Genomic DNA, 24874 nt, shown 5'->3' on the forward strand with positions numbered 1-24874 from the left:
GCACCTCAATTAATTCCTTTCTATTCTTAGAGAATGAAGTATCATGTCAGTTTTCTATCTTTAAATGAAAATGAAAAACAATCCTGGGAAAAGTCAATGAGTGATGTTTGGTTTTTAAGGTCAGTTTGAAAGAACAGCACTCATAGTAACATTTATTTTTTAAGATAGGTATTATACATTGTTCTCCCGTGACCCACCCATTCGTCTTCACGACAGTGTTATAACCTCTTCCCAACCCCCTACCCTTCACCAGGGTCCAGAAAAAATGACCCATAATCTTTAACTTGTCTTGTAGTCTACTTGAAGGAGACAAACAAGGGTATCTTTCAAAACCATTAGACTTTACATCCTGCAGCAGTACTATTCAAAAAGCACCTCTTTGTCATTTAAAATCATAGGCATGTGTAGCATGCATTAATTATTCTATCGGCTGAGCGGGTCGAGATGGGACACTTTGTGTACCTAATGTTTTCATTTTCATAACAGAAAAAGAGCGTACCTTTCAAACGGATGAAAATATCGCATTACTTCACCTTAAGAAAAAAAAAGATAATTTATCTGAACTCACACAAATATTTTGTGGTCTACTTTCTCTATTGTCTAAATAATTCTAAGCAAAAATAAAATGCATCAGTGCCACACTTACTGTTGTCTTCTTCGCAGCAGTTGTTTGTTCTCGTCACACAACGCCATCTATTCCCCGTTAGAGAGAGCGCACTGCGTGACGAGAGCAAAAAACGGTTGCGAAAGGGATTACCCTTATTACCGTTCCTCTAACAGAGAGAAAATCAAACTAATGCTCTTGATAAAAACAAAATTAGCTCATGCAGTTCTGCGGGTTTTTTTCGACTTTTAGGCAAAACGATATTATTCTTAAGGCTCCACTGTTCTCAAAGAAAAACTTTAGAGAAAAGACAACCACAAAAAGTTTTTTTTTTCCAAGATCTTGAGTTACACCAGAGCGTGAAAGGATTAGTGGTCGTGTATCCCTCTTAAATGCTTTAAAATTTAAATGTTCATATTTACATCTGTTAAATTGCAGTCATCCTCAGGAATAAACCTTTGTTAGGAGATTAAAATAAAAACAACAGCACAAAAAAGAAGAGATGCAAAAAAGGAATATAGAACAATATTCCTAGTTCCTGCTTTGCTCCTTTTACTCCTCGAGAGGGTCGATTTTATCAAAGATTTGTTCTGGATGGTATATCACCCTGAACTCTCGCTTTATAGTAATCCACCTCACGTCTTCGCGCACAACGTCCCGGCTACGAGGCTCGGAGTCCAAAGCGTCTCGAAATCTGGCGACGGTGTAAAGTCCTAATCCCTGTTTTAAACAACACAGAAAAAGTCACGAAGATACACCTATGTTATGTAACTAAGTAAACAGGGGTTCGTGACTTTTCGCTGACCTCGGGTCAATTTTCACCGGCTTCGATTGGTAAAAAACCCACATCGATTGGTGCATGTCACACCTACAACCTCATAAGATGAGTGTATCTTAACGGAATACTCGAAGAAATAAATAGAAAGGGAAAATAGTCTTGGTTTTGGCTAATTTCGAGCTGAATGGAACAGTTAAGGAAGTCTTGTAAATGTAGGGGAACATTCACAAATCGAAGGCTTATCATTTGTTTGAGTTTTCCACCCAAAACGTTCAAATAATAATTTGTACATTCATAAATGGACTTAATTTATACTAAGGAAAGTGATACATACGTCGGGTGTGTCAATCCCTCTAGTGCTCAAATAAGGACTGAGCTCTATAGAAGTCTGGAACAGAGGCAGATAATCAGCCTCGGCAGTGGTGGCATACAACATAATGATGTCATTACATCCGTCAGGTCTTGTTAATTCAACATTGGGCTCTTCCATGAGACGGACTGTCTCAGGCTGGAGAAAAACGCGCCTGATCTCTGTTACTGACTCACCAGGCCTGAGCACAGAGGTGAGACCCTACAGAGTGGATGAATAAGGCAACGACAAAAATGTTAGTCTTGAAGATATAAAAAACCCTTCTCCGGTAAAAGCAATGTACGATGCCCAATTATAAAACAAACTAAAAAAATAACTCGCCTTTTTCGCTGCCGGATACAAGGCAACAATGGAGCCATCGGACTGGTAGGAAATCAAACAAACGTGAATTGGAAATTCCTCGTTATTGGTGATCTGAATCACAACCGCGTCACCTGAAGAATCTACAACATCGTACTTTTTACGATAACCCGAGTTGGGTGCAAGCTCGACTTTGTGGGCTCCAAAATTTGGAACATAATCCTCTGGGCGCCCTGGAACAAAGAAATAACCAGGAAGAAAATAGTGAGGAACGTTACCCCTTGCTGCCAGGGAATCTACTGAAAAAGTTTGAATATCAAAAGATGCTCCTACTCATGACCATACAGTTACAAGGGAGGGAATAAAGGGAAAGTTTTCATGATAATATCTCCCCCCCCCCCCCCCCCCTCATGCCGGGGAGTCAATAGGTATATCATAGAGGCCTTTGTTGCAGTTATTCCTCAGAATAATGAAAAGAAAAAGTTTTGAACTTTCCTTAAATGTTCCCTTCTAACATCTCACCCTATTTATACGGCATTACCTTCATAAACTTCCGCGGTTTGAACAGCCTGAGCTTTCAACTCCTTCTTCTTAGTCGGATTTTTCTTGTAGGAAGGCACGTTCTCCACTTTGAACAGCTTGAGGCTAACATTCCTCAGCATGTTGTGATCGGGATCCCTGAGCCGGGTCCCAAACTTGACACGAAAATACTTGGAAAGATTTTTTATCATGAGGTGACCATCCTCAACCCGTTGGTCCGGTGCAATCATCCTTCCTTTGTAAATGGCACGCCAACATTTTCTCCTGAGAATCAAATTTCTTACTTAAGATTCGCTCATGGAAGTGTTCAACCCTTTAAACTCCCATGAGTGACCAAGACAGAATTTCTCTTTACAATATCAATACAATATCAAGCAGACAAGTGATGAGAATAAAGAAAAATATCAATTAGGGGATTATAAGTTGATCCAATACCAAATTCGTAAAACTAACATCACAAGAACTGTACGGCAGACAGTAAGGAGAATTACTAAAGGGATCTTGGGAGTTAAAGGCTTGAGAATTTGCATAACACGATATCTTAAAGAAAACAAACCAACACACGGAGAACACACCCCACACGAGCGGAAGTAAGCGGATTCTCCTGTATGAAAATGAGTGTCACAGTACTTCTGAATTGCCTCTTTTAATATACTCCTGCGCGTGAGTGATCCAAACAATTAAAAACGAACAAACACGCAAACAAACACGTAAATAAACTATTAAACAATTTACACCACCTTAAAGGATCAATCAAAAGCATAAAATCTGCACACTTGGTTCCGATTGCATGTACGTTCACCTTTAATCATTTTAACCCGATGCTTTAGTGCGTCAGCTCAAACCTGTCCGGGACCGCTTGAGCCATAACGAGTTCATTCCCTTTTACATTTTGTCTATATCCCAAATAGGGAAATGCCGAATAAATTAATTTAATTAGTGTTAGAGGCCTGAAACAGAGGTCTGAAACAATAACGTAGAAGTATTAAAAAATTTGCTGCTAATTACTTTTCGATTGTTACCACGTCCATCTTGACACATTCGGGTGTGTCTTGTTCTCTTAAGCTGAACATCTGCAGGCTGTCCAATAATATTGCCTGTTTCAATTCGCGAATATATTTCTCTTCAAGCTCTGTAGCAATGATGCAAATGGGATAGAACATACTTCCTAGCTTGGCCAGGCGAGCTTTGTATCCCACCTGAAATAGAAACAAAAAAAACTTTTCAAGCCACGTGAAATAAACATAAAGATGGTACATTGCCGTGGGTCTGTTCAATCAAAGATCACAGATAACGTCAAAATGTGGCAAGAAAAAAAAGAAGAGGCACACGACGCGCAGTCGAGTGTGACACTGATGCTCTTACATGTAACACAATCTATTTGTTTTGTGTGAAAAAAAAAGCCAAATGTTTTCAGTGGTGATGTCATCCTTACGTCTGTTCTCCAAAAGATCATGAGTAAGACCCAACCAAAATGCATGTATAATTCAGTTTATTATATAACCCTTTAACTCCCATGAGTGACCAAGACAGAATTTCTCCTTACAGAATAAAGAAAAATACCAATTTGGGGATAATACGTTGATGCAATACTAAATTCTCTGAACTAACATTATAGGAATTGTATGGTAATTAGTATGGAGAATTTAAAATTTGATCTGGGAGTTAAAGGATGAAAAGAACAGGAGATATGTTTTGCATTGAGGTGTATTTCTCCATTCAATTTAATAAGCTTCAAATGATCTACACCAAATTGAATACCATTTGTGAGGAGGCACTGACCACGAATCAAAATAATTTTAAGGAACACACAAATAACATTCTGCAGTTAAGGCTAAATAATCAAAAAAATAATCCAAGTTATGGATAATAAATTTCCCCAGCTACATTAGGAAGTTATATAGTGTAGCTGTAGGGTAAAACAGACATAACCCACCCATTGGTGATAATTGAAATAGGAATGTCAAACCTATGTGTGGTATGAACACTAAACAATGGATACACCTGCAAGAGGGTGGGAAAAAAAACAAACAAACAACTGTTTCCAATGAAGAACAGTTTGTATATTGTGATAATGTACTGTGATCATCTGGGTGAGTGTGATGACATTCACACTCACACTCACACTCACACTCACACTCACACTCACACTCACACTCACACTCACACTCACACTCACACTCACACTCACACTCACACTCACACTCACACTCACACTCACACTCTGGGTGGGTGAGTGTGGTCACACTCACTCACTTCGAAGACTCTTGTCAGAAACAGTCACCACTATCAACATGAGACCCTGTCAGGACTACACCCACTGGGACAATCAGATAACACTATCACATGTTACCCCCTGGTTCAAACCATTTGCTGCAGTTGATATATTACAAATCTTGAGGGAAATGTCCAAGCCTTGAAAGCTGTATTATACTGCTCTTGTGCAACATAATTTATATATTAATAAAAAATGTTTTTGAGAATGTGATATCTATAAATCACTCATCCAATGAGAAACAAGCAGTTCAAGGGTGAGCATGTGACAGCTTACCCCTGCCTTCCAAAACACTTATGGATAAAAAATATTCACATGCATGCAAAACTATACGGAGAGCTGGGAATGGCAGAAAATTCCACTTAACTTAATATAAAAAAGATGGAGAGCCAAAACTAAAGACAGCCTTACTTTAACTTTGCATTCATGAAAGATAGAGTTAATTTCCACTTCAGCAGTTGACTCAGTTGCATGGATGTTTTCATGACTGACATTAACGGTTGCCACGCGGAAATCCTCCATTTGATTTTCATCTGTCAGTCTAGTATCAAAAATGTAATACACTCCTTCAACAACACCCTGTAGAAATCCAGCATTGAGTGTGATTCTGTATGTAAACTCTCTCTTGTCATGAACTTCCTTCACTTCAAATGATATGGGAGGTGGAGGTGCTGTAGAGAACATTCAAATATATACAACATCACCTTTTTGGAAGTGTTTTTCCTCTAACATGCAGTCACAAGTTAACAAAATAAATTATATGGTCATAACAGAAAGAAACATGAAGACATTAAGCACTTAAAGATAAGGCTATGATTAGAACCCCACAGGAATTCCAAACCTTACCCTAGGGTTTTTTTTTTGTAAATCCTGGCAATTTGTCACATAGATTTCAATGACAAGATTTGATAAGATGGTTTGTAAATCTCACACCAATAAGGTAAGATTTTGATGTAACAGTTGAAAAATAATTTAATGCAACAAGAACTTCAAAGGCAGCCATTTAATTTAACAGGTAGAATGAGCTGGCTACCCACTCACTGCCTTCAGACAAACATCATTCCACTTCTCACACGTATGTGATTCTCTTCAAATTTGATGAAACTGATGACATCCAGGAACAAAAAAGGAAGATGGATCAGAATAGACCTCAAAATGCATTAAAATGCAACTGAAAGAGTCTAGGACTTCAAAATTATACAGGGAGCTAGGTGCAGACCTCCCTTTATAAACAAAAGGCCCTCTGTGCCAAGCTGAACCTGTCCTGATACCTGTCCAACCTAATTATTTTGTAAACACCATAGTGTTAAATTAACAAGTAAGTCACCTTTGTCAAAGCTGAACAGAATCAAATTCATGTTTCCCCCCTCAAATTGCGGAGTCTGACGTTGCTTCTTGTCAGCCATCCTTTGTCTTACAAGACTATCATAAAAATCAAAATAATTACTAATCATGACAAACAAAGTAAATTTAAACATAGTTCCTGTAGTTGTAGCTATGCACCCATGAAAGATGTAAATGAATTTCTTGACCCTCTACTTCCTAACATCAGTATGCATATTCTCCATACTTAGCCTCCCTAGACACTTCCTTGTGTTCTAACAAGGAGAATTTGTTCAACAACCAAGAGCTTCTTAGGTTGGTGATCATCTCCTTCATTCTCATGACCTTAATGCTTGATTCAGGGGTGATATTATGAGGAGAAATTAGATGTTAGTCAATCTTAGGGGTTAAAGGGATAAAAGAAAAAAACAAGGCTATCAGGGGTTGTGGTTGTCTGTCAGAGACTTAAAAGTTATTTCAGCTTTGATGTTATTAGGAGAATTACCCTAACACCTTTTGAGCATATTGTAGGAGAGTTTTTGTCCTGGTGGAAACTCTTTGATAGCTGCTACCAGTGCAGAAGTAAAGACTCCATGGGTTTCATGAGTTTCAGGGTCCGTATACTCATAGGCTCTTTCATTTGTTGCACAGGCTCCCATGAAAATGAAATTGTCATTTTCATGTGGTGACCATCCTTCTGATTTTAAAGCTGGAGTCCAAAACTCACTGACTGGGTAGGGTAGAGCCACAGGTGCACTTGCTGGATTGGCTGGCTGTGTCTCCTGAAATGGAGAAAGATGCATCTGATGCTATGTGAACAATAATCACAAAGTGAACATCTTCGCAATATCACAACCTACTAGTAGATGGTATTTCTTTGGTATGTCTTGAATATAAAGTAAATGAACAGTTATCATCAGTGAAATGATTGACTTATTGGTGAGAAATTGATTGAAAGAGTGACAGATGGCATGACCAACTGATTGACTGCCTCAAGAGGGTAAGGTTCTGGAGAAACTGTGGTGCTGCCATGGAGAGCATAACAGGGTAACTAAGTATTGTCAACTGAATTGATAAAGAAATGCAAATTGGCTATTGTAAAGAGTTTCTAAGCTGATCGATTGTCAGAGCAAATGATGAGGGGCCAACCCTTGCAATGTCAGTTTTGAAACTCTTTATGTTGGCCAAATTATGCTATTATAACTCAGGTGATGATACTACCCTGATTGACAGATTGGTTGATTGATTGATTGATTGACTGATTGACTGATTGACTGATTGACTGATTGATTGATCAATTGATTGAAGAGGAAAGATAGAAGAACAAGAAAAGAGTATTTTCCTAAATTTTTCACATCAAAGCATTTGTGTAGTTCACAGTGGGTGCAAAGAGTATGTAGCAGGATGTAGGAACATTTCTTGTGAAGGAAATATATATCAACCTAATGAATTGAATGTTATTCAACAGTGGTGACCACCACCTACTTTAGTATAACCTGTTTCATTATGCAGACAACAACCATCAAAGAATCAAAAAAGCTACTTAAAGTCTTGTCATGGAAAAGCTCTTACATAACTATGTACATGAAAAGAAAAATAAAATAATATTTTTAAAAAATCTACCTGAGTAACTGTTGAACTCAGTTGTGTTTCCTGAACTGGAAAGTGCTCTTCTTCATGCTCCGTGGGATACCCTCTGGCTTTTAGAACCTTTTGATACTCACTGATGTATTCATCAGACAATGCAAGCTGTGCAAAGAAGACATTCAATACACTTGCAATTAGTGTCTGCATTTAAGTCTGCTTGTAGGTTTAATCACAAGTTTATTATGTAACTGCTGCAACTCACATCTTATGTTGCACTTTACCCCTTAACTCCTGTAAGTGACCAAGACAGAATTTCTCCTTACACTATCAATACAATATCAAGCTGGCAAGTGATAAGAATGAAGTAAAATGTCAATTAGGGGATTAATAGTTGATCCCATACAAAATTCTCCAAACTAACATTATAAAAATTGGTTGACAGACAGTAAGGAGAATTAATAATGAGATCTGGGAGTGAAAGGGTTCAGGTATTGACATTAATCCTGGAAAGGATATGCAACAGATGTGGTCCATCACAGGAAATTCTGCCAAAATTCATAACATTTTCCAAAACTGTAATCAAGCTTTACTTATTGTTTTCCTTCAGTGTTACCGCAAATAATAATGTTGAATTTTGAGTAAGGACTAAACTCAAAGTTCAACATTATTATTAACAACACTGTAAAATACTTTTGAAGGAGAACATACACCAATTTTCAAAGCAACAGAGGCTTGGGGGTGCCTACAGAACGAAGGCCGAAGACCGAAGACCGAAGACCGAAGACCGAAGACCGAAGACCGAAGACCGAAGACCGAAGACCGAAGACCGAAGACCGAAGACCGAAGACCGAAGACCGAAGACCGAAGACCGAAGACCGAAGACCGAAGACCGAAGACCGAAGACCGAAGACCGAAGACCCTAATTTTTTTGCCCGAATAAGGCACGGACAGTTAAAAAACTAACCCAAAGCGTTCCTCAGCACAAACCGATGTGAAATTAACAGGGGTCTTCGTTTTGTAGAAAAGCCCCCCTAAATCTACAAAACGAAGACCCTTGCTAAAACGCTTTGCCAGACCCCTGGGAAGGAAGAATCTATTATACGTTGCCGATTTCAACCGCATGCGACAAAAAGGGGTGCATCAGTTGTCTAGACTGATGTGGTTTTAAATCGCAATTGGGCCTATTTTTTGACTGATACACTGAAACGTTTGAACTGTTTTAGCCGCCCCCACAAAAAAAAAAACAACAACAATATGTGCTTTAATTTCTATCACCTATCCTAAGACTAAATCATTTTGCTACAGTATTAGGTCACAGCCAAGTCTTTAAAATTGTCTTCGGTCTTCGGTCTTCGGTCTTCGGTCTTCGGTCTTCGGTCTTCGGTCTTCGGTCTTCGGTCTTCGGTCTTCGGTCTTCGGTCTTCGGTCTTCGGTCTTCGGTCTTCAGTCTTCGGTCTTCGGTCTTTGGTCTTCGTTTTGTAGACACCCAGAGGCTTGGCCTAGAACTTCAATGTTATTTCCCAAAAAGCTTTTCTGTTGCAATGCTTACTTATTTGCCTTGGTGGAAACATGCATTGTGTGACTTAAGTGGACTGAGCTTTCCCAGAAACACAATGACTCATACTTCTTTACGGCAGAAATAAAAAATATATGGCTTCTGGACAAACAATTCTTCTTTAACTGGACTTTCTAAAATGATCAATGGTTGAGGTTTTCTGAAAACCAGTTGTGACACTAAAATTTTTTTTTAGATCCAAAGTATTTGAAACTGGTTCAGAACAAATGCAACAAATGTAAGTTCATTCACATCATCTGATTTAATCTACAGTATAAAATACATTTAGAAGTTTATCTGCTTTGCACATTTTCAAATCAAGAAAAACTTTTGAGCTACAGTATTGCCCCACAGTCAGTGGTTTACCTGTTTTATGCCTGTGTAGGTGTTTTTCACCTCTGAATTACCTCTGTACATACGGCCAGAAAAACAGCAATCAAAGATAACATTGACAAGTGCCCCCTTGTTAATCAACTCGGACAGGTGAGGACTGAAATGTTCACCTGTTATACAAGTATCAAGGATGTGGTATTCATCAACCTGCAAAAAAAATTAAAAACATAAAAGGTTGACTTAGTTGAGACTTACTACGATCTTATGTTAAAAATAAAGGAGCTACACTAATACACTTACATCAGAGTGACGTGGCCCATAAAGGTGTTGGCCAGGGAGAAAACTTGAAAAGCACCTCCTTCATTGCAAATTTATACTTACTGAAATACTCCCTAACTTACCAGAGTTTTGATTTGATAGATTAGGCCAATGATCAGTTTGTTACATACACCTTCTTTCCATCTCTGTGCCAAGATGTCAAATGGTTTTCATCTAATGGTCACGGTATTTAAATTTAGTTACACTGAGAAATGGGAACTACATGTGTTTATTATTTACCATTTCTCTTGTTAAGTCCCCAGGAATCAAGCCTTCATCAAAATAGCCAGCTTGTTCAGCATCAAAGCTATGGCCATGGCCAGAATAATAAATAACCACCACTGAACCTTTTTGTGCCCTTACAGACAATTCTTCTAAGGAAGCTAGGATGCTTGCCCGTGATGCCAGCAGGCCTTCAAGGACCTTAAATGTAAGCATAGAAAGGTTTTTATATATAATGATAAGGTAAGTGGCCAGGTTATCAAGTAAAGTTTAAAACAGCAGTGTTGAGAAGTTGAGTTTTGAGCATATTTTGATAGGATTTTTTGACACAGTAGATCAGTCTTTGAAATCTCAAAATGCCAGTGTCTGCAGTACTCCATGCTGCAATTCAATCAATATAAAAATCTATTGTTTATAATGTTTTAATACAACTTTTTAGATAACAATTATGTGATCATATTGAGCCACCACATTTGTTTTGTTGACGTATTTAAAGCTTGCCCAGCTATGTTTGCATCCAGATCTTGCAAAATGAAAAACCCCATAAACTACTACATCAGATCCATATAAGTAGCCCTTTTATATTAGTACTTTCTTGTTTCCTCTTTTTAAATCTTGAAATGTCACACGAGTCTTCAAAAATAGTTGCTGGCCACTGAATGATGAAACTGAAAATCTGATTTTTGGTTTCCAAATGAAGACTTTGGAACACTGGCCCTATAGGCTTAGGACACTGTATACATTCAATGGTAGGGATAAATTTAAGATACGCAGTGCCAGACTGCAAAAATTTGGAGACTTTCTACAGACCTTAATGTTTCCTGGTTGGAATCCATTCTCACAGAGCATGTCTTTCATCAACTTTAGATCATTTGCTACACCTTGCAAGGGGCCACAGTAGGTTGGCAAATCTGCTGGATAACTTGGTCCAATCAAAAGGGCTAAAGTTTCAGCCATATCTCTTGAGGAATCTGAGTATACAAAAAGCAATAGGAAATATTGATGCTTAAATGATTGGGCATGAGGTTGGTGATATGAATTTTGTTTTAGATCCATGTAATTTAATGAAATATGAAGAAATTTTATCGAATGAAAATTTTAAAGAATGTTGTCCTACATATTTGAGCTTACAGTAGATGACCCTGTCACCTTATTTCTCTTCCTTCTTTAGTCAAGGACTATAAAGGATCAGATCTTATTCTGGGGCTTTGGAAATTTGATCACCCACACAATTTCCCTTACTTGGAACTGATTCAAGTCTTAATAATTTCCTTACACATTGTTTGACGATTTCTGTTGATAGCTGGGGAAATAGAAGCTCAAATTTTTCTCCCAAAAGTAAAGCATTGCCTAGCAAACCCCAGATGGTGTGCGATGATTAACGTTTTCACTCTTTAAGTAAAAGTTCCGCTCAGGGTGGCTTAGGAAGGATAACTTAATTGGCTCCATAACATATAAGTTACATGGTTGCATGGGAAACTTTTTAGGAACGTGTGGCACATTTAACATTGGTTCACATTTACTTTATATGCGAGGCAACTCCCTCGAAAACTGAAAGACTCTTCAAAGATAAAACATCGTGAGAATTTGAAGGCACTGTAGCTCACAACAGATCAATTTTGACTGAAGATTAACAATCCTTTCAATTAAGAGGAGCATTAACCTACCATAACACTTACCAAAACAACTAAACGATCTTTCTAGTTCGTAAATTGTTGTGGTGCTCGCTGTAGCTACCTTCTTAATGCAGTCAGTACTTCGTTTTCACCCGACGAAACTTTGCAAACGAAATTTACAAAGTTGCATAGCGGAAGTAAATAGGGGAAAGTCCCTCTCGCTGACTCTCAAGTCACGTGGAAAGAAAACCGCATTTCATTTTCAGTAGGGAAGATCTATGATCGATAAAATCTCTAGGAATAAAGATGAAAAAGTCATCCGCTGACAAGCTCCGCTGACAAAACTCATTTAGACGGTTTAGGCGGACGACCAGACCGGAGCCATTCGTGTATTTCACCGCAGACAGGAATGGCTCCAACTCATGCGTATGTTAATTTTTTTTTTCGTTTTGGCTAAATAATTCATACACTGAGATAAAAACTGAAAGAGCGATTTATTAGGTTCTTCTTAAGTTGAAGTCTACAGTGCTTGCAAATGAAGCCCTCTTTTCTTACTGTCCTCTTTCCTTACTACAGGGCTATGTAGTTCCTAAGTTTTAAAATAATGCAGCAACTGCATCTCACGTTTGGAAAATCACGCAATGTTGCGTGACGCTGCGACCGATGTTTTTAATTTACAGTTAATGTATGCTCTGCTGGAGAAATATGGCTTAGCCACAATCGAGGGAGTTTTTTTTCGTGGAAAACTGATTTTCTAGGTTATTGTTCACATAAAGGGCAAATCCATTCATCGGGCTCTTCATCTGTTTTAAAACTACTGTTCGCACAGCGCTGCTCACTAGTTTAGTTTAAAATTTTTTTTTCAAAAACTGTTTAAAATTATTTAAAAATTATTGAAAAAAAATTATTAAAATTGAGTCGGAGCTATTCCTGTCTGCGGTGAAATACAGGAATGGCTCCAGTCTCTGTTCGTGCGCGTGAACTGACTAAATGAATTTAGTCAGCGGAGCTAGTCAGCAGATGACTTTTCCATCGCCGGAATATCGCTGAACGACCTCGCTGAACAAGCTAGACTCTGCCTTCTCTTCATTAAGTAAGTAGCCATTTCTTGTTTGACTCATCGGCGTTTTCACATTGATATTTCATTGTTCCGCTTCGAGACATGCGGTTGACCATACTCACGTGCAAGGAGTTAAGATATAAGTTATTAACTTTTAATTACTATTTTTATCATCCAATCACAGGTCGGAGCCATTCCTGTATTTAGTCGCTTGTCAAACTCAAATGATCCGCCATTTTGAAAACCCGCGGCGTGACGTCATCATCGCGACCTGATACGAGCGCAAATTTCTCTTTCGTGACATTCACGTTCGTGACTTGCTCCATGTCATTTTTTTTACTCATTGAAGTTCTCATTAAACAAAGCACAATACTTTGACTCAAACTACAACACTTGTTCATCATTGGTTTATACCTTTCGGTCTATCGGAGACGCGCAGTAACGAGGAGCTAAGTATGGCTTATCTAACACTACCCAATGTGGCAGAATTAGTCTAGCATTAGTCGTCATATCTTACGATTACAACTCTTTATTCTTTTCATACTTGAGTTTACAATTAATCAGTGTTACATTTGGCGCAGTAACGAGGAGCTAAGTATGGCTTATCTAACACTACCCAATGTGGCAGAATTAGTCTAGCATTAGTCGTCATATCTTACGATTACAACTCTTTATTCTTTTCATACTTGAGTTTACAATTAATCAGTGTTACATTTGGAGGTGGAAACACCACCAGCTTAGAATGTGCGGTACTGTATGTCCGCATCTGTCAATCCTATCATATAGCCTGTGAGGTATACCTCTGCCAAAACCTCATTGGTGCTCCTCAATATCAACTTGATAAGACCGTCGGCTTCGATCTCGTGCGTAACAAGATCTAAAGCTTGGTGCCAGAGCCGGATCTCGGGCACATTATTGGAGATGTCTATGATCTGAAAGTACAATGTTTGTCCTGCAATGACGAAAATATATACTTAGAAGGAGAACGGTGATATACTGTAAATATACGGACGGTAATGTCGAATTCGAAATCGAAATCTCAAAAGAAAGCAAGCATCTCTCAAAGGGATTGAGATGAGGTAACGCTTGACACCATGAACCTGAATGAGTAGAAGTAGTAGTAGTATTAGTGGTGGTGGTGGTGGTAGCTGTAGTAGTAGCAGCAGCAGCAGCAGCAGCAGCAGTAGTAGTAGTAGTAGTAGTAGTAGTAGTATTAGTGGTGGTGGTGGTGGTAGCTGTAGTAGTAGTAGTAGTAGTAGTAGTAGCAGCAGCAGCAGCAGCAGCAGCAGCAGCAGCAGTAGTAGTAGTAGTAGTAGTAGTAGTAGTAGTAGTAGTACTATTAGTGGTGGTGGTGGTGGTGGTAGCTGTAGTAGTAGTAGCAGCAGCAGCAGCAGCAGCAGCAGTAGTAGTAGTAGTAGTAGTAGTAGTAGTAGTATTAGTGGTGGTGGTGGTGGTAGCTGTAGTAGTAGTAGTAGCAGCAGCAGCAGCAGCAGTAGTAGTAGTAGCAGTAGTAGTAGTAGTAGTATTGATGGTAGCAGTAGTTATAGCAGTAGTAGTAGTAGTAGTAGTAGTAGTAGTAATAAATAGTAACAGTAATATTAATAGTAGATAATGATGGTAGTAGTAATAGTAGCAGTATTAGTGGTAGTTGTAATAATAATGGTAGTAGTAATAGTAGTAGTATTAGTGGTAGCAGTAATAATAATGGTAGTAGTAATAGTAGTAGTATTAGTGGTAGTAGTAATAATAATGGTAGTAGTAATAGTAGCAGTATTAGTGGTAGTAGTAATAATAATGGTAGTAGTAATAGTAGCAGTATTAGTGGTAGTAGTAATAATAATGGTAGTAGTAATAGTAGCAGTATTAGTGGTAGTAGTAATAATAATGGTAGTAGTAATAATAATGGTAGTAGTAATAGTAGCAGTATTAGTGGTAGCAGTAATAATAATGGTAGTAATAATAATAATGGAAGTAGTAATAGTAGTAGTATTAGTGGTAGCAGTAATAATAATGGTAGTGCTAGTAGAGATAGTAATGCTAGTGATGGTGGTAGTAGTAATAGCAGGTAGTTAACCTAGTAGCCTAAAACGTGAAGCCATAGTTTATTCGGGGACGTAGCCAGGATTTTTCAAAGGAAGGTCACACTGTGTCAAACAGAGGGTATTCACCAGATCATCATGTCGACCTCAACGCCGTGTTTTACTTAATGTCACAAAAACAAAAACAAAACAAAAAAACAAAGGACCCTCCCCCCCTTACCTACGCCCTTGTAATTACCTTTTTCCCGAAAATGCTCCAAGTCAAACATGTTGAAAGAGTATATATTGGCCCCTTCGTTCTGTATGACAGTGAATGGTCCTTTTGTTCCCATGGTAACCTCATCATGAAGTCTGAATGAAACATAAACAATTGATTATGTATTCATCATTATAAATACGAGTGATGTTAAGAAAGAATTAGAGTTGAGTAAGTCAGAAAACTAGATTCAGCGAAATTTAAAAGAATCAGAATGAAAAAAGGGCGATGCACTTCAGGAGAAATCTCTCTTTTTTTAACAATTCAAAGTCAAGTGTTTACGGGAACAGAGTCAGTGAAGAACTTGGATTCCCCTGGTCATTTGATCAATAGAAACTAGTATTACCAGTAATGAAAACATTCATCAATCAGTTTTGGATATCCGACCCATCTGACTTTTGAGAATATAAAAATTATTTCTTCCATTACTGTTAAGTGGTCACATACCTGGATCCTTTAAAGATGGTTACTCCTTTCACATTTCCTACTCTTCTCCATCCCCAGTCCCCCTTCATGAAGTAAAGATCTCCGTAGCCGTAAGAGTTATCGAAGAAGATTCCGGACGAGAGGCTTCCACGTTTACCTCTTAATCTATATAATGTATATCGATTTCAAATAGGAAAGATCCTGTTTTTGTTCAAGATAGGCCGTCTTCCTAATACTCTTAAAAGATTATTTTCGTTATCGAGTAGCCATCATTGCTATTGCATCAGACAATGCAATTACTTTTACATATTCCTTGCAGAACAAATATAAAAAAGTTTGCGTTATGTTTTCAAGGACCTAAATTTTTCAATTCTCTGAATATAGAAATCCAAAATGTTGGCACATTTTCCCTGTTCGTTATGACTTTTTGGGAGCTCCGCTGGAACGCAAGTTCTGTGGTAATACCATCAATGTTAACACTGGGAGTTTCCGCGAGTACATCGAATTCCTCTCAAGAAGGTACCAATACTGAGAGTAGCTCCAATTGACAGCAGGTTACCATCTGCTCCTAAATCAACGACCAGGAAGTCATTTTTAGTATACTCATTGCGACCCACCATGCCACTCATTACGAAAACATCATTCCCTGCTCCAGTGTCGATCTTCACTTGCCCATGTACGGGATTTATCCGGGTCAACTCATCAATGCTGATTCGGTCGCTCTCCGGTTCACAATGACCAGCTCTAGTGTCATCCGAATGGCTTGTCTTTCTTTCACGCTTGGAAGCTTCGTCCCTAGAGGAGAAGTGGCTAAGGTCCACATCATTGTACTGGGGTACAGCTGAGATTTAGATTTGATACTCACGAGTGTGAGTCCCAATCGAATGGGACAACACAAAGTGTTGTTTCTAATTAATCAAAACTATGAAGAAATTAGAGAACCAAAATACTCATCCGTTTGACATTTTCATGGCTGTAAACATAGTTGACTTTTTCCACGAAAAACTGTACCCAAAAGTTAAGCATTTTCGAGAAACTGTACCCAGAAGTCTGTGTAACAACGCGCAGGTAGCGTGAATTGTGCAGTGACACAAGCATGACCTTTAAACTGTCCCGTCAAACTGTCCAGTCAGAAGCATGACGGGTACACTGTTCCATTTGTGCTCCAATTGTATTGCTGATAGCCAATCACGTTCAAGAGATTTTTGATATTTCTGACGATAAAGTCAAGTCAAGGCAATAGGTTACAACTATCTTTATTCTCATTAGTGGACTGACTGATTTGTGTGTCAAAAATGTGAGATAAGTTATTTCATGATTAATCATGCGAGGAAATGGGCTGGCTGTGCATCAGCACTAAAATGGGCTGGCTGTGCATTAGCACTAAAATGGGATACACAGCTGTTCTTGTTATCTCAAAAGATACATGTTCGCATTGTGAGATGCTGAATAAGAAAAGAAATAATCACTCTAAGGGAAATTCATTAAATTTATTTCCACAGCTCTGCACTTATATTATCATAAAAGTACATCGTAACATTTGTTGTTCTTGTAATTGTAGCAATGGTTTTCAGCTTCACATTGTTTAGCTGACAAGCGCAGTTACTTTATCTTGGCTCCCCTGTACTGATAACACACCGAATCTAGCAAATAAAAATGACACAATGAGCAAAGCAGTTAATGTGTGGTCAATCTGACATACACGCGTTTGTTGTGAGAACTTTTCAAGTTTAGAATATCAACTGCTTTCAGAGCTCTTGAATGAGCTTTCAGTGTTTAAGCGAAGCACAGCAGCATTCGGCTTTCGATGCTAACAACTCAAAAGGAGCTTCGTTAATGAGGATGGTTATAACTGCGTGATGTTCAACTTATATAGGAGGGTAAATTTTACCAAGTCTTAAAGATGAAGTTTTCAAGCCTATCTAATTTTTCTCCTTTATAGAGATGGCTCTTAGATGATAATTTTCCTACCTTTGCTGTAGTAGCATATGGCTGTCATCATATTGCGCCTTCGTGTATCCCACCCATCCGACCAAAAGCATCTATCTGGTTTACTATCACAGTCCTCTTGACTGGTATGCCATGGTGCGGCCATAACTGACATCTGTAATACATACTCACCAGGAGTCACGCATCCGCTGGGTACTAAAAAGGGTAAAAATCATAATTCATATCAGTAAGATTTTCAAAGTACAGTATCCATTCGCCTGGTTTGTTAAAACACACAATACCAGAGTGCTTTTCGTTTGAGTCGGTGTCGCCCCAAACCCGAAAATAAATACAGATACTGTATGTGGGATACTGTGTGTGGGATGCTTGTCACAAATTTAGGTGAGGAATGCTCTGGATCAACATCTAGTTCTCTGAAGCTCAGTGGTAAAGCATGGGAGCATAAATCTGAAGGTCTGGGTTCCATTCCTTGTAAGGATTCGGACAGTTTCTTTGATCTACGCCCGTAACTCCCCCGCCCCCTACCCCCAAATAAAATAAAATAAAAGTCAATCTCCTCTTCTCGACTGAGTTCAACAAGTGGTTGTCTTTCTTATTCTAATATTTTCGTGTTGGTGTGAAGGTTCCCGTACCACTTAGCGCTAAAAATTTGCTCAAATACCTGCTTCCAATGTAAATGTGTCCTCCATGCTTGGGAAGTTTCCAGTATAAAGGTTCTTATATCCCGTAACACTTCCACGGCCGCCATCATGAAACTTCAACCAGTTACTCCTCATACTTTCATACCTTTCACCTGCTTTTCCTTGAGTTCGGATGCCAATCACAGGGCCCCTCTTGCGAGATACGATAAAATTGAATCTGTACCGGTCTTTGGCACTGACTCTCGTCAGCTTGTTCGCGTACACGCCATACTGAGAGTAAACTGGATCTGCGTCGAAGTAATAGCCAGATGGATTTTTGGAGCTGGAGAGAATCTCAAATCTGAATACATTTTCAACTGCTTAAATATAGGTTCAGAATGAGCGTTAAAGGTACTTCTTGATATAATTCGTACCACCTTTTTCTGGAGTAGGACCACACGTTTCAAGTTTGATGGATAAGTGGAGCCCCATACCGTAATGCGGTAAGTAGGGATAGACAAGACTATGGTACAGGGTACATAAAGTTGAAGTAGGTAGTCACAGATTAGCTGTATAGATTAAACCAATGGGTTTTGAAACTTTCCTAGCGAATTCTATGAATTGTAGGAGAGTTTTAAGTCACTTTCCTTTTACAAAATTCTCCGTACTCTTAGAATTTTTAATTTGTCGCCCCTGTCCTTAGCAACATTGACATGAGGGTTGGGGAGGGATTCCTTACGGGGTCAAATTATCAACGTATCAACCATGATCATCAAATAAATAATGGGGCACCTAAATTAATTCCTTTCTATTCTTTGAGAATGAAGCCGTAACTTAAAATATCATGTCAGTTTTCTATCTTTAAATGAAAATGAAAAACAATGCGTGACGAGAGCAAAAAACGGTTGCGAAAGGGATTACCCTTATTACCGTTCCTCTAACAGAGAGAAAATCAAACTAATGCTCTTGATAAAAACAAAATTAGCTCATGCAGTTCTGCGGGTTTTTTTCGACTTTTAAGCAAAACGATATTATTCTTAAGGCTCCACTGTTCTCAAAGAAAAACTTTAGAGAAAAGACAACCACAAAAAGTTTTTTTTTTTCCAAAAACTTGAGTTACACCATAGCGTGAAAGGATTAGTGGTCGCGTATCCCTCTTAAATGCTTTAAAATTTAAATGTTCATATTTAGATCTGTTAAATTGCAGTCAATGTCAGGAATAAACCTTTGTAAGGAGATTAAAATAAAAACAACAGCACAAAAAAGAAGAGATTCAAAAAAGGAATATAGAACAACATTCCTAGTTCCTGCTTTGCTCCTTTTACTCCTCGAGAGGGTCGATTTTCTCAAAGGTTTGTTCTGGATGGTATATCACCCTGAACTCTCGCTTTATAGTAATCCACCTCACGTCTTTGCGCGCAACGTCCCGGCTACGAGGCTCGGAGTCCAAAGCGTCTCGAAATCTGGCGACGGTGAAAAGTCCTAATCCCTGTTTTAAACAACACAGAAAAAGTCATGAAGATACACTTATGTTATGTAACTAAGTAAACAGGGGTTCGTGACTTTTCGCTGACCTCGGGTCAATTTTCACCGGCTTCGATTGGTAAAAAACCCACATCGATTGGTGCATGTCACACCTACAACCTCATAAGATGAGTGTATCTTAACGGAATACTCGAAGAAATAAATAGAAAGGGAAAATAGTCTTGGTTTTGGCTAATTTCGAGCTGAATGGAACAGTTAAGGAAGTCTTGTAAATGTAGGGGAACATTCACAAATCGAAGGCTTATCATTTGTTTGAGTTTTCCACTCAAAACGTTCAAATAATAATTTGTACATTCACAAATGGACTTAATTTATACTAAGGAAAGTGATACATACGTCGGGTGTGTCAATCCCTCTAGTGCTCAAATAAGGACTGAGCTCTATAGAAGTCTGGAACAGAGGCATATAATCAGCCTCGGCAGTGGTGGCATACAACATAATGATGTCATTACATCCGTCAGGTCTTGTTAATTCAACATTGGGCTCTTCCATGAGACGGACTGTCTCAGGCTGGAGAAAAACGCGCCTGATCTCTGATACTGACTCACCAGACCTGAGCACAGAGGTGAGACTCTACAGAGTGGATGAATAAGGCAACGACAAAAATGTTAGTCTTGAAGATGTGAAAAACCCTTCTCCGGTAAAAGCAATGTACGATGCCCAATTATAAAACAAACTAAAAAAATAACTCGCCTTTTTCGCTGCCGGATACAAGGCAACAATGGAGCCATCGGACTGGTAGGAAATCAAACAAACGTGAATTGGAAATTCCTCGTTATTGGTGATCTGAATCACAACCGCGTCACCAGAAGAATCTACAACCTCGTACTTTTTACGAAAACCTGAGTTGGGTGCAAGCTCGACTTTGTGGGCTCGAAAATTTGGAACATAATCCTCTGGGTGCCCTGGAACAAAGAAATAACCAGGAAGAAAATAGTGAGGAACGTTGCCCCTTGCTGCCAGGGAATCTACTGAAAAAGTTTGAATATCAAAAGATGCTCCTACTCATGACCATAAAGTTACAAGGGAGGGAATAAAGGGAAAGTTTTCATGATAATAGCCCCCCACCCCCCCCCCCCCTCCATGCCGGGGAGTTAATAGGTATATCATAGAAGCCTTTGTTGCAGTTATTCCTCAGAATAATGAAAAGAAAAAGTTTTGAACTTTCCCTAAATGTTCCCTTCTAACATCTCACCCTATTTATACGGCATTACCTTCATAAACTTCCGCGGTTTGAACAGCCTGAGCTTTCAACTCCTTCTTCTTATCCAGATTTTTCTTGTAGGAAGGCACGTTCTCCACTTTGAACAGCTTGAGGCTAACATTCCTCAGCATGTTGTGATCGGGATCCCTGAGCCGGGTCCCAAACTTGACACGAAAATACTTGGAAAGATTTTTTATCATGAGGTGACCATCCTCAACCGTTTGATCCGGTGCAATCATCCTTCCTTTGTAAATGGCACGCCAACATTTTCTCCTGAGAATCAAATTTCTTACTTAAGATTCGCTCATGGAAGTGTTCAACCCTTTAAACTCCCATGAGTGACCAAGACAGAATTTCTCTTTACAATATCAATACAATATCAAGCAGACAAGTGATGAGAATAAAGAAAAATATCAATTAGGGGATTATAAGTTGATCCAATACCAAATTCGTAAAACTAACATCACAAGAACTGTACGGCAGACAGTAAGGAGAATTACTAGAGGGATCTTGGGAGTTAAAGGCTTGAGAATTTGCATAACACGATATCTTAAAGAAAACAAACCAACACACGGAGAACACAGCCCACACGAGCGGAAGTGAGCGGATTCTTCTGTATGAAAATGAGTGCCCAGTACTTCTGAATTGCCTCTTTTAATATACTCCTGCGCGTGAGTGATCCAAACAATTAAAAACGAACAAACACGTAAACAAACACGTAAATAAACTATTAAACAATTCACACCACCTTAAAGGATCAATCAAAAGCATAAAATCTGCACACTTGGTTCCGATTGCATGTACGTTCACCTTTAATCATTTTAACCCGATGCTTTAGTGCGTCAGCTCAAACCTGTCCGGGACCGCTTGAGCCACAACAAGTTCATTCCCTTTTACATTTTGTCTATATCCCAAATAGGGAAATGCCGAATAAATTAATTTAATTAGTGTTAGAGGCCTGAAACAGAGGTCTTAACAATAACGTAGAAGTATTAAAAAATTTGCTGCTAATTACTCTTCGATTGTTACCACGTCCATCTTGACACATTCGGGTGTGTCTTGTTCTCTTAAGCTGAACATCTGCAGGCTGTCCATTAATATTGCCAGTTTCAATTCCCAAATATATTTCTCTTCAAGCTCTGTAGCAATGATGCAAATGGGATAGAACATACTTCCTAGCTTGGCCAGGCGAGCTTTGTATCCCACCTGAAATAGAAACAAAAAAAACTTTTTAAGCCACGTGAAATAAACATAAAGATGGTTCATTGCCGTGGGTCTGTTCAATCAAAGATCACAGATAACGTCAAAATGTGGCAAGAAAAAAAAACAAGAGGCACACGACGCGCAGTCGAGTGTGACACTGATGCTCTTACATGTAACACAATCTATTTGTTTTATGTGAAAAAAAAAAAGCCAAATGTTGTCAGTGGTGATGTCATCCTTACGTCTGTTCTCCAAAAGATCATGAGTAAGACCCAACCAAAATGCATGTATAATTCAGTTTATTATATAACCCTTTAACTCCCATGAGTGACCAAGACAGAATTTCTCCTTACAATATCAATACAATATCAACCAGATAAGTATTGAGAATAAAGAAAAATACCAATTTGGGGATAATACGTTGATGCAATACTAAATTCTCTGAACTAACATTATAGGAATTGCATGGTAATTAGTAAGGAGAATTTAAAATTTGATCTGGGAGTTAAAGGATGAAAAGAACTGGAGATATGTTTTGCATTGAGGTGTATTTCTCCATTCAATTTAATAAGCTTCAAATGATCTACACCAAATTGAATACCATTTGTGAGGAGGCACTGACCATGAATCAAAATAATTTTAAGGAACACACAAATAGCATTCTGCAGTTAAGGCTAAATAATCAAAAAAATAATCCAAGTTATGGATAATAAATTTCCCCAGCTACAAGGAAGTTATATAGTGTAGCTGTAGGGTAAAACAGACATAACCCACCCATTGGTGACAATTGAAATAGGAATGTCAAACCTATGTGTGGTATGAACACTAAACAATGGATACACCTGCAAGAGGGTGGGAAAAAAAACAAACAAACAACTGTTTCCAATGAAGAACAGTTTGTATATTGTGATAATGTACTGTGATCATCTGGGTGAGTGTGATGACACTCACACTCACACTCACACTCACACTCACACTCACACTCACACTCCACTCGCACTCGCACTCGCACTCGCACTCGCACTCGCACTCGCACTCGCACTCGCACTCGCACTCGCACTCGCACTCGCACTCACACTCACACTCCCACTCACACTCACACTCACACTCACACTCACACTCACACTCACACTCACACTCACACTCTGGGTGGGTGAGTGTGGTCACACTCACTCACTCGGAAGACTCTTGTCAGAAACAGTCACCACTATCAACATGAGACCCTGTCAGGACTACACCCACTGGGAAAATCAGATAACACTATCACATGTTACCCCCTGGTTCAAACCATTTGCTGCAGTTGATATATTACAAATCTTGAGGGAAATGTCCAAGCCTCGAAAGCTGTATTATACTGCTCTTGTGCAACATAATTTATATATTAATAAAAATGTTTATGAGAATGTGATATCTATAAATCACTCATCCAATGAGAAACAAGCAGTTCAAGGGTGAGCACGTGACAGCTTACCCCTGCCTTCCAAAACACTTATGGATAAAAAATATTCACATGCATGCAAAACTATACGGAGAGCTGGGAATGGCAGAAAATTCCACTTAACTTAATATAAAAAAGATTGAGAGCCAAAACTAAAGACAGCCTTACTTTGACTTTGCATTCATGAAAGATAGAGTTAATTTCCACTTCAGCAGTTGACTCAGTTGCATGGATGTTTTCATGACTGACATTAACAGTTGCCACGCGGGAATCCTCCATTTGATTTTCATCTGTCAGTCTAGGATCATAAATGTAATACACTCCTTCAACAACACCCTGTAGAAATCCAGCATTGAGTGTGATTCTGTATGTAAACTCTCTCTTGTCATGAACTTCCTTCACTTCAAATGATATGGGAGGTGGAGGTGCTGTAGAGAACATTCAAATATATACAACATCACCTTTTTGGAAGTGTTTTTCCTCTAACATGCAGACACAAGTTAACAAAATAAATTATATAGTCATAACAGAAAGAAACATCAAGGAATTAAGCACTCAAAGATAAGGCTATGATTAGAACCCCACAGGAATTCCAAACCTTACCCTAGGGTTTTTTTTTTGTAAATCCTGGCAATTTGTCACACAGATTTCAATGACAAGATTTGATAAGATGGTTTGTAAATCTCACACCAATAAGGTAAGATTTTAATGTACCAGTTGAAAAATAATTTAATGCAACAAGAACTTCAAAGGCAGCCATTTAATTTAACAGGTAGAATGAGCTGGCTACCCACTCACTGCCTTCAGACAAACATCATTCCACTTCTCACACGTATGTGATTCTCTTCAAATTTGATGAAACTGATGACATCCAGGAACAAAAAAGGAAGATGGATCAGAATAGACCTCAAAATGCATTAAAATGCAACTGAAAGAGTCTAGGACTTCAAAATTATACAGGGAGCTAGGTGCAGACCTCCCTTTATAAACAAAAGGCCCTCTGAGCCTTCAAAAATACCTGTCTAACCTAATTATTTTGTAAACACCATAGTGTTAAATTAACAAGTAAGTCACCTTTGTCAAAGCTGAACAAAATCAAATTCATGTTTCCCCCCTCAAATTGCGGAGTCTGACGTTGCTTCCTGTCAGCCATCCTTTGTCTTACAAGACTATCATAAAAATCAAAATAATTACTAATCATGACAAACAAAGTAAATTTAAACATAGTTCCTGTAGTTGTAGCTATGCACCCATGAAAGAGGTGAATGACTTCCTTGACCCTCTACTCCCTAACATCAGTATGCATATTCTC

General features: G+C 38.6%; 2 protein-coding genes across 5 annotated transcripts in view; both read right to left on the reverse strand.

Moving 5' to 3' along the window:
* Positions 1-81: 81 nt before the first annotated feature.
* LOC149037058 (uncharacterized) lies at positions 82-19661 on the reverse strand. 4 transcript variants are annotated; one of them, XM_089187650.1, is made up of 14 exons: positions 18214-19661; positions 17574-17747; positions 11016-11176; positions 10224-10406; positions 9699-9872; positions 7814-7939; positions 6704-6972; positions 6195-6289; positions 5279-5538; positions 3601-3791; positions 2594-2856; positions 2074-2285; positions 1717-1953; positions 82-1324 (listed from the first exon to the last, which is right to left on the reverse strand). In XM_089187650.1, exons 1-14 carry the CDS (start codon positions 18326-18328, stop codon positions 1157-1159), a joined length of 2628 nt encoding a protein of 875 aa, XP_089043776.1. In that variant the 5' UTR covers positions 18329-19661; the 3' UTR covers positions 82-1156. The 4 variants fall into 4 exon arrangements, with proteins under 4 accessions (XP_089043776.1, XP_089043777.1, XP_089043778.1 ...); XM_089187651.1 differs by lacking the exon at positions 7814-7939; XM_089187652.1 differs by lacking the exons at positions 17574-17747; positions 18214-19661 and adding an exon at positions 11885-12255.
* LOC149037059 (uncharacterized) overlaps positions 18970-24874 on the reverse strand; it is a 68195-nt gene continuing 62290 nt past the window's right edge. The window contains exons 12-18 of the mRNA XM_089187640.1: positions 24637-24731; positions 23731-23990; positions 21937-22127; positions 20932-21194; positions 20411-20622; positions 20054-20290; positions 18970-19661 (exon numbers count right to left, since the gene is read on the reverse strand). Coding sequence (XP_089043766.1) covers positions 19494-19661; positions 20054-20290; positions 20411-20622; positions 20932-21194; positions 21937-22127; positions 23731-23990; positions 24637-24731 — 1426 coding nt within the window. The 3' untranslated portion in view covers positions 18970-19493. The remainder of the gene's footprint in view (positions 19662-20053; positions 20291-20410; positions 20623-20931; positions 21195-21936; positions 22128-23730; positions 23991-24636; positions 24732-24874) is intronic.

The sequence above is a fragment of the Pocillopora damicornis genome, chromosome 11 (assembly GCF_964200805.1).
Source record: "Pocillopora damicornis chromosome 11, jaPocDami1.2, whole genome shotgun sequence".
Lineage (NCBI taxonomy): Eukaryota > Metazoa > Cnidaria > Anthozoa > Scleractinia > Pocilloporidae > Pocillopora > Pocillopora damicornis.

What these genes read in the sequence shown, in the direction of transcription:
- LOC149037058 (XM_089187650.1), bottom strand. Translation starts at nt 18,328, where the DNA reads ATGAGGAGTAACTGGTTGAAGTTTCATGATGGCGGCCGTGGAAGTGTT. An exon ending in GGGACTTAACAAGAGAAATG is followed by an intron (nt 9,873 to 10,223) that starts GTAAATAATAAA and finishes TTTTTTTTGCAG; the next exon opens with GTTGATGAATACCACATCCT. An exon ending in TGAGTTCAACAGTTACTCAG is followed by an intron (nt 6,973 to 7,813) that starts GTAGATTTTTTA and finishes TCTCCATTTCAG; the next exon opens with GAGACACAGCCAGCCAATCC.